The 12651-nt window shown below is 42.6% G+C and overlaps 1 protein-coding gene across 2 annotated transcripts; it reads left to right on the plus strand.

Moving 5' to 3' along the window:
- The first annotated feature begins 641 nt into the window (after window positions 1-641).
- Window positions 642-11564, plus strand: LOC133915885 (arabinosyltransferase XEG113-like). 2 transcript variants are annotated; one of them, XM_062359261.1, is made up of 10 exons: window positions 642-1495; window positions 6656-6912; window positions 7166-7301; window positions 7600-7694; window positions 7803-7856; window positions 8436-8549; window positions 9824-9922; window positions 10030-10149; window positions 10628-10714; window positions 10795-11564. In XM_062359261.1, exons 1-10 carry the CDS (start codon window positions 784-786, stop codon window positions 10963-10965), a joined length of 1845 nt encoding a protein of 614 aa, XP_062215245.1. In that variant the 5' UTR covers window positions 642-783; the 3' UTR covers window positions 10966-11564. The 2 variants fall into 2 exon arrangements, with proteins under 2 accessions (XP_062215245.1, XP_062215246.1); XM_062359262.1 differs by lacking the exon at window positions 7803-7856.
- The last annotated feature ends 1087 nt before the right edge of the window (window positions 11565-12651 follow it).

Consider the following 12651-nt stretch of genomic DNA (forward strand, 5'->3'; position numbering starts at 1 on the left):
CATAGACACTTAGCTGATGTTGATAAAATGTTACTTTGTGTTTTTTAGTATAAGGTGCCTTTTATGCTGTATATGTGGTGTACTCTTTGAGATTCTTAGGCTGTTGTTTTCGTGTTTTATAATCATCATAATAATCTATAGTGGGACATACAACACCTCTAAGTCCATGACTCTAATATTGCAAAGTTTTATCACGAATGATTCTTAATATTACAAATAATTATCTTGAGTGATTGGAGCGAAATTTGATCATATATCTCAAAATTGATCAACCTTTGATAATATATCTAAAACTAATTATCATTTAATCATATGTTCTATATAAACTAGTTTGTAATAAAATTTATCATTCATCTCTTATTTAATATAAAATTTTACAGCAAACTAGTCCTTTTACATATGATCAAAGTTCTATCGTCGTGGTACTGAAAACATTTATTAATTACGTAGAGCAGCGGGAATGAATCACGAAAAATGCTCTGCTTTAATTTATTAATTAACGCCCCCTGCTTACCTTAATTAATGCCTGCGGGCCCGTATTCATTGCCGCTGAGGCGCTGACCCGCACGGCAGCATGCGAAGGCATCCGCACCCGTAGCTTTCCCCGTAACGGGATCGCCAATCCTTACCGTGCACGTGACGACGGTGCCGTCGGGCCGGAGTGCCGGACCCAGCCCGGTCCAGTGGGCCCCAAGCCTTTCGTTCGCCACGCCGTGCGGAATGGGCGCCCCCACCGCCCGCTGACCCCCTCCGCCTCCGGCGACCCGGACCCCGGCCGGCGAAATGGCGGCGTGGTGCCCCGCCGAGTCCACCAAGCCGGTCTTCGTTGGGATCTACGGCGCCGTCCTCGGCAGCTTCGCTGTCTCTGCCCTCTTCTTCCTCTTCTCCTCCTTCTCCCTCTCCGCGCTCCCGCTCCCCCTCCCCACCGCCGCCACCACCACCACCAACCTCTCCGCTGCCCCCGCCCAGCCGGAGACCATGTACAACCGCGCCATCTGGAAACCCCCGCCTCGGGGAGCTCGGATGCCCCCGCCGCCGGCATTCCGGCTCTCACGGGACATGGTCCGCGCCCGCGCCCGCGACGGCGTCATCGTTGTCACCTTCGGCAACCACGCTTTCCTCGACTTCATCCTCACCTGGGCGCGCCGCCTCACCGACCTCGGCGTTGACAACCTCCTCGTCGGCGCCATGGACACCAAGCTGCTGCGGGAGCTCTACCTCCGGGGCGTGCCCGCCTTCGACATGGGCAGCAGGATGGCCACCGAGGACGCCGGGTGGGGTTCCCCCACCTTCCACAAGATGGGCAGGGAGAAGGTGCTGCTCATCAACGCGCTCCTGCCCTTCGGGTACGAGCTGCTCATGTGCGACACGGACATGGTGTGGCTCAAGAACCCATTGCCCTACCTCGCCCGCTACCCCGACGCGGATCTCCTCACGTCCAGCGATCAGGTCATACCCACGGTCACCGACGACAGCCTGGAGAACTGGAGAGAAGGTAATTACTAACCATAGACATGGATTGTCAGTGCTGTTACTTGCTAGTGTGTTTGTTATCAGTCTCTGTTGCGAGCAGTAGTAACCGACTGCAGATTGCATTACGTTCTATTCAACATTGAGCGTTGACAGGAGAAATGGTGTGATTTGCATTCTGAATGTAATAATCATGGGAAAGAAGTTTTAGCTTTTTGTTATTTAGTATCAGAACTGAACATTACTGGTAAAGGATTGCTTGCTCTTTGAGAATTTTCGCATGTAACTTGATAGTGGAATGAATCACACGATCTTGTTGATTGAATATCCAGAGTAACAATTTACAAATATATAGCACTCAAGCTATCACGTAAAAGAGTGTGAACACGTCATACATGCATTCATACATGCATGCGAAGATATAAAAGAGGGAAGTCAAAGAGATGCTTGTGTGAACGGGCAGAACACTCCCCCGCAGTTGAGACGGGAGCTTACCGAACGTTGAGACTGGAGCGAAACTCTTGGAAGACCGAAGTGGGTAGCCATTTGGTGAAGATGTTGGTGTACTGAGAGGACGTCGGGACATGCATAACACTAACGTCACCGAGGCTGACACGTTCGCGAACAAAGTGTAGGTCAATCTCCACATACTTGGTGCAATGATGTTGTACCAGGTTGCTGAAGAGATAGACCGCACTGACGTTGTCACAATAAACAACAGTGGCACGCTAAAGTGGACTGTGGAGCTTCATGAGCAACTGGCGCAGCCAACAAGCCTCCGCAACACCATTGGCGACAACGCGGTACTCAGTCTCAGCGCTGGACCAGGATATTGTATTCTGCCGTTTGGACGACCAAGAGATAAGATTGTCTTCGAGGAAGACCGCATAGCCAGAGGTGGACTTCCGAGTGTCAGGGCAACCAACCCAATCAGCATCTTTGTAGACAGTCAAAACAGTGGTGGAGGTGCGGTGAAGAGCAAGACCATAATCAAGAGTCTCCTAAAGGTATCTCAAAATGCGTTTCACCAAATTAAGATGAGGCTCACGATAGTCGTCCATGAATAAGCAGACCTGTTGCACGGCATAAGTGATATCCGGATGAGTAAAGGTCAAATATTGCAGAGCACCTTCCAGACTGCGGTAGTGAGTCAAGTCATTCACTGGAGCACCATCACTGGAGAGTTTGGCATGTGTGTCGATTGGGGTGCTGCAGGGCTTACATGCTGACATCCCTACCCGCTTCAAGATATCTAGGATATACTGTCGCTGTGAGAGAAAAAGAGCACCATCACAATGATTAACCGTAATCCCAAAAAAATAATGAAGAGGTCCGAGATCCTTCATTGCAAATTCCTGTTAAAGAGCATCAATAGTGTGATGAAGAAGACTTAGAGATGAAGATGTCAAGACAATATCGTCGACATATAGGAGCAGGTAGATAGTATCCGAACCACGCCAAAAAATGAAAAAGGATGTGTCGGACTTGGCCTCCACAAAACCAAGAGATAGGAGGTGGGAGGCAAATCAACTATACCATGCTCGAGGTGCCTGCTTGAGTTCATAGAGTGATTTGTTCAATCGACATACATCATCAGGCCGGGTAGGGTCAAAAACCAGAGGGCTGCGCATAGTAGACTGTCTCAGAAAGCGTTCCATGTAGGAAGGCATTCTTCACATCGAGCTGATGAATTGGCCAGGCACGAGAGAGCCAATGTGAGAACTGTGCGGACAGTAGCGAGCTTGACGACAGGACTGAAAGTTTCATCAAAGTCAATGCCGGGACGTTGGGTGAAACCACGAAGAACCCAACGAGCCTTGTAGCGATCAAGAGAACTATCCGGTCGAAACTTGTGACGAAAGACCCATTTGCTGGTGACAATATTTGCGCCTGGAGGTCGAGGAATGAGATCCCAAGTGTTATTTGCCTGGAGAGCCTCAAATTCTTCAGTCATAGCAGCGTGCTAATTAGGATCTGACAAAGTGCCATGGTACGTCTTAGGAATCGGTGAGAGGGTGGAGGCATGAAGGTTCATGCGATTAACCAGGAAACGAAACCCGATCTTGCCGCGAGTGACCATCTGGTGCTGGTTGGCCACCAGTGGAATGGAGATAACAACATCCTTGCCGGTTCGACTGGCAGCAACCCGAGTCACGGGGGCAACTGAACCAGAAAGAGGGGCCGCGAGACCTGGCGCCTAATGGGAAACATACACGACCGCCTGAGCAGGCACGGGCATGAAGCGCCCGGGGTTATCCCCGGTGCTGGGCTGACATCCTGGGGCGTGGCAGCGATCGGCCCAACCCGAGCTGGACTGGTGCAAGCGTCCACTAGATGGGCTGGAGGAATATGAGTTTGGCCAGCCAGGGGGGGAACCAAGTGGGTGGCCAGGCCGTGACCTGCTGGCAACAACCTATGGCCAGAGGCCGGCAGGGGCAGCAGGAGAAAGGCCCGCCTCGCTTGATACAGTAGTAGAAGCGCCCCCTGGTGTAGCGCTGATGCTGTTGGCAACAGCCTATGGTGGGAAACCAGCAGGGGCAGTAGCACTGTGGGAGGGACCTCCGAGTGTACCTGCACGGTTAGTATAGAAGGGAGGCAAAATAGTGTTGAGCTCGGTCAAGAAATCAAAGTCGGATGAAGGTGGGGAACACACCTCGGAGAAGGGAAAAGATGACTCATTAAACACGACGTGACGTGAGATGATGATGCGATTGGAAGAAAGGTCGAGACATCTGTATCATTTGTGATCCGAGGGATAACCGAGAAAACGCAAAGGGTGGACCGAGGTGACAGTTTATGGGGAGTAGTGGTGGAGAGGTTGGGGTAACACTTGCACCTGAAGACACGTAAATGAGAGTGTGGGTTGGACACCATGTAAAGCGAAATAGGGTGTAGAAAAAAGGAGTGTCTTTGTGGGGTGGCGATTGATGAGATAGGTGGCGGTGTTTAGTGCTTCTACCCAATAGGAGGGAAGCATGCTAGCTTGAAAGAGAAGGGAGCGAAGAATATTGTTGATAGAGCGAATGATGCGCTCAGCCTTGACATTTTGTGGAGAGGTGTAGGGACATGAAAGACACAGTTGGACACCTGTAGTGAGGAAGAAGGAACGAGCGGAGGAGTTATCGAATTCCCGGCCATTGTCACATTGGACACTCTTAATGGTGCAGCCAAATTACGTAGAGACATAGGAGAAAAATGCGACTAAGTAGAGAAAGTGTCAGATTTTAGTCGCAAAGGAAACGTCCAAAGAAAATAAGAGCAATCGTCAAGCATGACTAAGTAATACTTATAACAGGAGATACTGGCAACAGGAGAAGTCCAAAGATCACAATGTATTAAATCAAAATTCCGGACGGCTCTAGAGTTGGAGCTAGGAAACGGAAGACGCACATGACGACCAAGTTGACATGCATGACAAAGGGATTCTGATTTAGTACATTAGATGCCTGCAACGGGGGCGAGATTGGAGAGGGTGACCAAGATGACCCAAACGCCGATGCCAGACAGCAGAGGAAGGAGTGCTAGCGAGGAGTGCATGCGAAGGAGGCGACGATGCAAACAGGGGGTAGGGCTTGCCCGAGCTATTGCACTTGAAGAGGACCGGCGAACGGATGTTTAGAGGGGTGGAAGCAAGATCGTAGAAGCGAACCTATCTGATATCATGATGGTGGAATGAATCACACGATCTTTGTTGATTGAATATTTCAGGGTTACAACTTACAAATATATAGCACTCAAGCTATCACGTAAAAGAGTGTGAACACGCCGTGCATACATTCATCATATGCATGGAAAGATGTAAAAGATGGAAGTCAAAGAGATGCTCGTGTGAACGGGCAGGAAGAGTGTCAACACGTCGTGCATGCATTCATGCATGCATGAGAAGATGTAAAAGAGGGAAGTTAAAGAAATGCTCGTGTGAACGGGCAGGAAATCTAACATAACTCACAGCGCAGCCTGACCTGCATAAGGATGTTGTGGTACCCTATCCGCCATTTCCCTTGTACTGCTTGGTCTTGAAAGTCTGAAATGAACTTACTTTCAAAACAAAAAGGTAATCTTTGAGTATTTACAAAGCGAACTGTCGATGAATGAAGATTTTTACTAGCAACAGAAAGACAGAACTCACTTAGCTAGTTTTTAAAATACACTGTGAATGTGTATCAAGCATCAAACATCTGCAATGTAGACTCGGTGAAGATAAGCTCTTGCTTGGCAATCCTTCTGTGTAGATCAAAACAACTAGGTAATTCAGCATGCTCTAATTTTTTTTATAATGGAATTAGTAAATGAAGCATTACTCATTTGGAGTGTGCTATTACTATGAGTATTAATAATTTGATTCCCACTAGTCCCCACTGTTGTACCTTCTAAGTTTAATTTTGCAAATAAATTATGTTAAGCATTAGCCTGATGCTTGTGGTTCACTTGCACCATGTCCTTTTACGTAGAGTTTAGTTTGTCTTTTGGCGGTTGGAAAATTGACAACTATCTTCACAATCTTCTCTGCCTTATACATTTGTTTAAATCTTTAGATATTGATGGTCCTTATGGACCTTATCACTTGTCCTCCTCGGTCTCCATGGTCAAAGGAATCAACGATATGACTTCACCCTCAAAATTATTTATTTTCTGCTTCATCCTCAACTCCTGGGCATGTCCATATTCCTGCTCTCTATTGTATCCTTACGATTCTAGTAAGTGGCAAACTGCAACAGTTTAGGTGTGTTGATAGTTCCCCAACTTTTAGGCAAACTATTTTACTATCGTTCGGAAAAGCTACAAAACTGAAGATGCTAGTAGATCATACCAAAAAAAAATCATTTTATTATAATCATGTAGGATATTGTTGCTTTCCATGTTATTCTAGGACGAATCAAGTGTTGGTACTGCCTACTTGTGCCAAAGGTTTCTTGCTGGATCACTACAACACTTCGTCAGAAACATCTTTTTACATGCACATCACATTCACTGGATTACTCTGATGCCTTTTCATATCTTCTTACCTTGATTTTCACTAACAAGTTGCCCATTTAACCATATGTAGAATAATATTATTTTTCCTGTCTAATATACCATCAATATGTACCAATTTGAAAAAAAGGAATAGGATCCTTCCGACAATTTTTTACATTTGTAACTTAAGAATACAACTAATTATTCATCCATGTTATCTTATCCACAGTTACTGGAGCATTCAATATTGGCATTTTCCATTGGCGACCCACTGAACCAGCTAAAAGGCTGGCACAAGATTGGAAAGATCTAGTCTTATCTGATGATAAGTTGTGGGACCAGAATGCTTTTAATGATCTTGCACACAGAGTTTTTGGACAGTCAGTTGAAGGTGAAGATGATCTTGTATATTCTTATGATGGAAAACTGAAACTGGGAGTACTACCAGCAAGTATATTCTGCAATGGCCATACATATTTTGTGCAGGTAGGAATATATTTTATTTGAGATTAGCAATTATTAATTATGCATGTGAAAACATTTTTTGTTAGATAGTAGTTGCATCATGTATTTTTTCTTCCTGACGCTCTTTAGATGTTCTGTTTACATTCTTTTGCTAGACCGGATTTTGTACTTGTGTTCATAGAGTTTTTCCCCCCTGCTTGCAGTTTGCTGTGTTCATAGTGTGCTACTGTCCTATTGATAACTAACTGCTCTGTTTATTTTTCTTGATTGTCAGGGCATGCATCAGCAGCTTCATTTAAAACCATATGCTGTGCATACTACTTTTCAGTATGCAGGCACTGAAGGAAAGCGTCATAGATTGCGCGAGGCAATGCTTTTTGTTGATCAACTGTCATATTATGACTCTCCAGGTCTATTCACTAGTCTATCCCTGTTTTGTGTTAACTGTAATCTATCTTTGGGAGCAGGGGTTTATGCTTATATGTTATCTCAAACTTACCAGTCATCTAAAGGCGCCAGAGTAATTAAAACACCGATTAAAAAACACTGAAACCACATTTACTAATAAAAATTGTTTGTTCCTTTTTATCCCTTTTAAATCTTCATGGTTTTTCAACTGCCTAAAGTGGGACGGGATACTAATAGTCTTATAGTTTCTACTTGCTATTATTTCATCATGTTCATACTTTGTCTGGTCTCATGTTGCAGGAGGTTTCCTATCATTTAAACCTAACATTCCAAAAAGTTTGCTGTTAGATGGCGCTCACACTGTTGAATCTCATTTTGCATTGGTTAATTATCAGGTATCTTCTGCATATATATCTGATCAAATTGCTGGCTGTGTTTCTGTTTTTTGTTGTTTCATGTTCTTTTTGCCATATATAATTAGTCATGTGCTTGAAAATTTTCAGTTGAAGCAAATAAGAACTGCACTTGCAATTGCGTCCTTGCTAAAGCGGACACTGGTTGGTGAAACCTCTTTGCTATACTAATTTCATTCATACGGCATGATTGTCTTCTGTTCAGGAGCCTTTTAGTGCTGATACTCAAAAAAAAAAAAGGAGCCTTTTAGTGCTATATTCTTAACATGCATGATTGTGGGTTAAATGGACATACATATTCTTAAGGTGGCAGCATCTCACTGAACTCAATTTGTACCAGCAATGTTGACTTCGTTAATTTGATCTCTTCCCAGAAATTTTACTTGCCTATCTATTAACTTCAAAGCAAAAGGTTGAAATGAGTGCAAATGTGCTATGATTTTTCAAGGATTAACATTGTCTATACGGATGTAGGGTTCTATCTTTTTTTTTAATGCAAATTTCGCAGCTCTATGGTACTGACAAATTTTCCATATGGGCAAGGTAGAGTTACTATGGTGATAAATTAGATGCTTGCTTACAGTGAGGATAAGACAGAGTTATCATACGTTGTTATCTTCTATTACTTTTGGAGCTAGTGGGTTTTCAAAGTATTATCTAGTTTTTGTTTGTGTTTTTCATACATGTGGATGTCCCTTTTCTGACTACAGCTTGTACTTTTAGGTAATGCCTCCATTATGGTGCAGGCTTGACAGAATGTGGTTTGGACATCCTGGAGTTATGGAAGGAACAATGACCAGACAACCTTTCCTCTGCCCAATGGACCATGTATTTGAGGTAATGTTGCAAGGAAAACTCTTGTTTTTTATAATGGAGATTGGTTTTTTTCTGCCACATCGTTTTCCCTTCAACCTGGGTTAAGTGTTTATTGGCGAAATCGTGAATTTTTTGAAACTTATAGGTACGATTGGCTACCTGTGGGCAATCGTAATTCAATCTCATAATTTTCATGTATCCTTTCATGATTTCATGAATTGCCAGTTGATCATTTTACATGCTAATATGCTTAGTTGGCTAGGAGGCAGTAATTTCCATGATGTGATTAGTTGCTGCAATAGCTATATAATTAGGAGAATTTTCAGGAATGAGTTTATCCAATAGGTCCCACTTTTCAGGTTCTGTTAAATGCAGTATCTATGGTTAGTGAAAATACATAAACCTGGTGTGTCATGTTAGATGTCTCAATACCTTGTGTTGTATATCTTCCTCTACATTTTATATACGAATTTGACTATGACAAGAAAAAACAGGTGGTGAATTAAGGATCTAGGTACAGTTAACAAGGGTATCGTGGGAAAAATACGCCTATGAGAAGGTTAGCATGGCAAAATCAGTGACATGTATTGCTAACTTGGTAAAACTTCTCTTGAAGTGATTTGGTACTAGAAGTCTAGTGGCCGTGGGTGATATGGGCTACTTCAAAGTTTTTTTTTCTCGAACACACAGGAGAACTGTGTATCTTTGTATTAAAGAGAGAAAAAAACAGAATTGAACAGATGTACCCCCCGCTAGGGAACCGAACCCGACGCAACACACCCCAAACACCAAGAACAGATTACAAACGATACTTCAAAGTTAAGGGTGTTAAATGGAGAACAACAATACTTTGTGGTAGTAAAGTGGATATTCAAAATGTTTATCCTGGATTCAAATAGTGATGCAACATACTCTAGCACTGGTCTTGCTTGTGACTTGAAATGTATTGTACTCTCTTGGGTCTTTGTTATAAGGTATATTAGCTTTTCAATTGTTCAAGATAAGGCATACATGTAGATTTAATGCTAGAGTACCTCTTTTACTCTTATTTATTTCTTTCTCTTCCCTAAGAATTTATGCATGACTATCCACACAAATCGCCAGCTCTCATCTTTCCAAAGAACTTATTGTAAGGGTACTCAAGTCATGCTCTTGTGGATTCCTCAAACTTAGATTCACTAAACTCTATGCCCGGTCAAAATGTCTCTTAGAAAAGTAGTTGGAGGAAATAGTTAGCTAATTTTTGTACGTCAACCATTAAGCAATATTTCTTAATCAACAATTTCATTTTGCAGGTACAGGTTATGCTAAAGGACTTGCCCAAGGAAGAATTTGGTCCATATATTGATTTCAGAGAGTACTCCTTTTTTGAGAATCCGTCATTTCCTAAACAGGTAATATCATGTGATTTGCAGTCATTTCAACATTTCATGTTGAATGTTTAGGAACAAGAGAGGGTGAGCATGTGTCCTAATTGTTTCTATTTGGAGTATTGAATTAGGCGAAAGAGTCATTACTAGAGGTTCAACTCTGCGATGATCATAGCTCCAGATGCTCTGCAGCTAATGGAACCAATAAACACAGACCCCTTCTTTTACCAAGGAATAGCACGGAACAAAAGGTAAATTATGATTACTTCTCCCCTGGAGTTTGTGGTTTCCGTCAAGTCCAAAGTACAACAATCTATATCACAGGGTCAGACTTATCTCAACATTATAATTTTCGTACATAAAATTTGAAGAGCAAGCTAGAGGAGAGTTTTTTAGAACCAAAGCAAAAATGGAAACAAAGAATGAAGCAATAAGCCATTTCATGCAAACTCAGAAATACTGTTTATCACTAGAAATCACTACACACAGGTTTACCAAGATTCCCAACCACTGCCACCAAAAGAAATGAAAGAAAGAAAACACACAAGGACACCTAATGGCAGAGCAGGTTTTATCACTAGAAATCACTACACACAGGTTTACCAAGATGAATACCCTGTAGACTTTGAACTCATACAGTTAGCTATTGTAACGTCTGCTTTATCGTTTGAGAGCTTCTGGAATGGCATATGCTGAAATTTGCGCCTTTTCCCCTTATCTTTTTTGCAGCTGTTGAATGTCTTCTCGTCATATAAGAATGTCAAAATCATACAGTTCTCATCTATGGTTGATGTGTTCCGAGGTTTTGCTGATGCAGTAAGTTGCTATTTATTTTCACAGTGTTGCCTAAAGTTCTGAATAAAAGCTCTCATCTTAACTCGCACTATTACAACCAGGCTACCCAGACGAAGTTTCGGAATCGTTTGAAGAGGTATGTGGGCCTATGGTGCTGCGTGCAGTTCCGTGAAATAGGTCACATATATTATGATATGTACTGGGATGAGAAACCAGGATGGAAGCCACAACCCCCAGAGACTAGGGAAGATGACCATCCGCCTTTGTCATGACATCAGATGTAAGTGGCTAACTACAGGTTCACTAATATCAGCAGAGCAGCCTGCTCCTTTCTGTTGGAAATCCATCGATTTTTCAGGCCTACTTTTTGCTTTGAAGAAAAGAAATGGTGATCAGTTTTCTAGTTCTGTTCTTCAGTAGGTGATTCACTTCTCGCCAAGCAGTAGCCCCCCTTCTCCATTCCTTGTTCAGGTGGATGGTTTACATCAGACTATAAGCATGGACTCTGTTGATATAGGTTGAGGTAAAGTTTAGGTTGTGGTGCATAACTCAAAATCGCTGCATCATTCATTTAGTTCACACACGCACCAGCTGCAGCCTGAAAAGGAGAAGGGGGCTTTGTTCTTAACTGCTGTGCAAAACGTGGTTGTAGCTGCTCTGATTGTAATTTTCAGATAGTCTGGTTGGCACACATGGTGACCATGAACACGAGAGCACTTGGCCAAGCAGTCTGACGAATTCGACTGAAGCGAGTCTCAGTGAAAAAACAACCTGTAACTGGTCCACAATATTTGGGCACTAAGCGAAGATGTTTTCACTGGGATAACTTCATTACGTTTTTTGTCAAATATTTGAGATGGTTTTAACAGAACTTGTATTTTGTAAAGCTTTTTTTCTTTCTTGAAACGGATTGTGCATGTTCATTGAAGAGAGGAATAGAGTGTACTTACACTCATTCTCCCTATTCATTAAATCAAGATAAGAGTTCAGAAATTACAAATACCTACCCAATGAACTCATGACACATGTTCCAGTTGGGTTGCAGCCTTATAGAGCTGAGTTCTGATTCTAGATTTACAGATTTTGATCTTGACTCTAGATTTTACAGATCTTGAGCAACCAAACCAACGGGTCGAGGGTGACCAGTATCCAGGAAATCAGGACCCTTTCAGTTCCGGAAACTAGCCAGCATTTAGGCTAAAAACCTTGGACCTTTTATCTTGGGATATTTTGTTTTTCAAATTTAAATGGTTGAAACATGTGCAATAGACGGCTACAAACTAATATAACCATTCCATTTGAGATAGGATCGGGCTTCAATCAGCCGAACTAACACCCTGAAACTGGGAATGTCAATTTTTTTTTTTTTTGAAACAGACTAAATGTTAAAATAATTTCTTGATGTTATAGGATTCAAGACAGCTTTTAAGTCGACAGAATAAACTTTGGTAGCAGAAATTTGTATTACTCGATGATCCCTCTCGCTGTCCTTGGTTCGTGCCCGTCAACTGCACGGCAGAATGCCTCAAACGGCACAGGCGCTTTCACCACAGTGATCGCCCAATTGAATACTACGTTCTTGACCTGAGTCAAAGCGCCCGGGTCCACTGTCAGTGACTGGCTAGTTCGGCTTGGGTGAAAAAGAATTCCGGGCTATTTTTAATTCGGATATTCCAGAAAATACGAAATTGAATTTTGGTTCAACACATAATTTGGCTGAAACTTGTAAAATACATAGAAAATTCATGAAACCAATTTTGTTAGGTTTATATGATCATTATCTACATGTTAAAAATACTGGAGCTATGAAATGTGTATTTAAATTGCATGGGTTAATAAAATAGGTTTGAGCTTCATTAATCCAAAATTAAATATTGGTAATCCAAAATTGATGAAATCAATTTTGTAAATCTTATTAATTGATTCCATGCTCATTAAAAATAATCACCCTCATGTTA

Source organism: Phragmites australis, chromosome 4, assembly GCF_958298935.1.
Source record: "Phragmites australis chromosome 4, lpPhrAust1.1, whole genome shotgun sequence".
NCBI classification, from domain to species: domain Eukaryota; kingdom Viridiplantae; phylum Streptophyta; class Magnoliopsida; order Poales; family Poaceae; genus Phragmites; species Phragmites australis.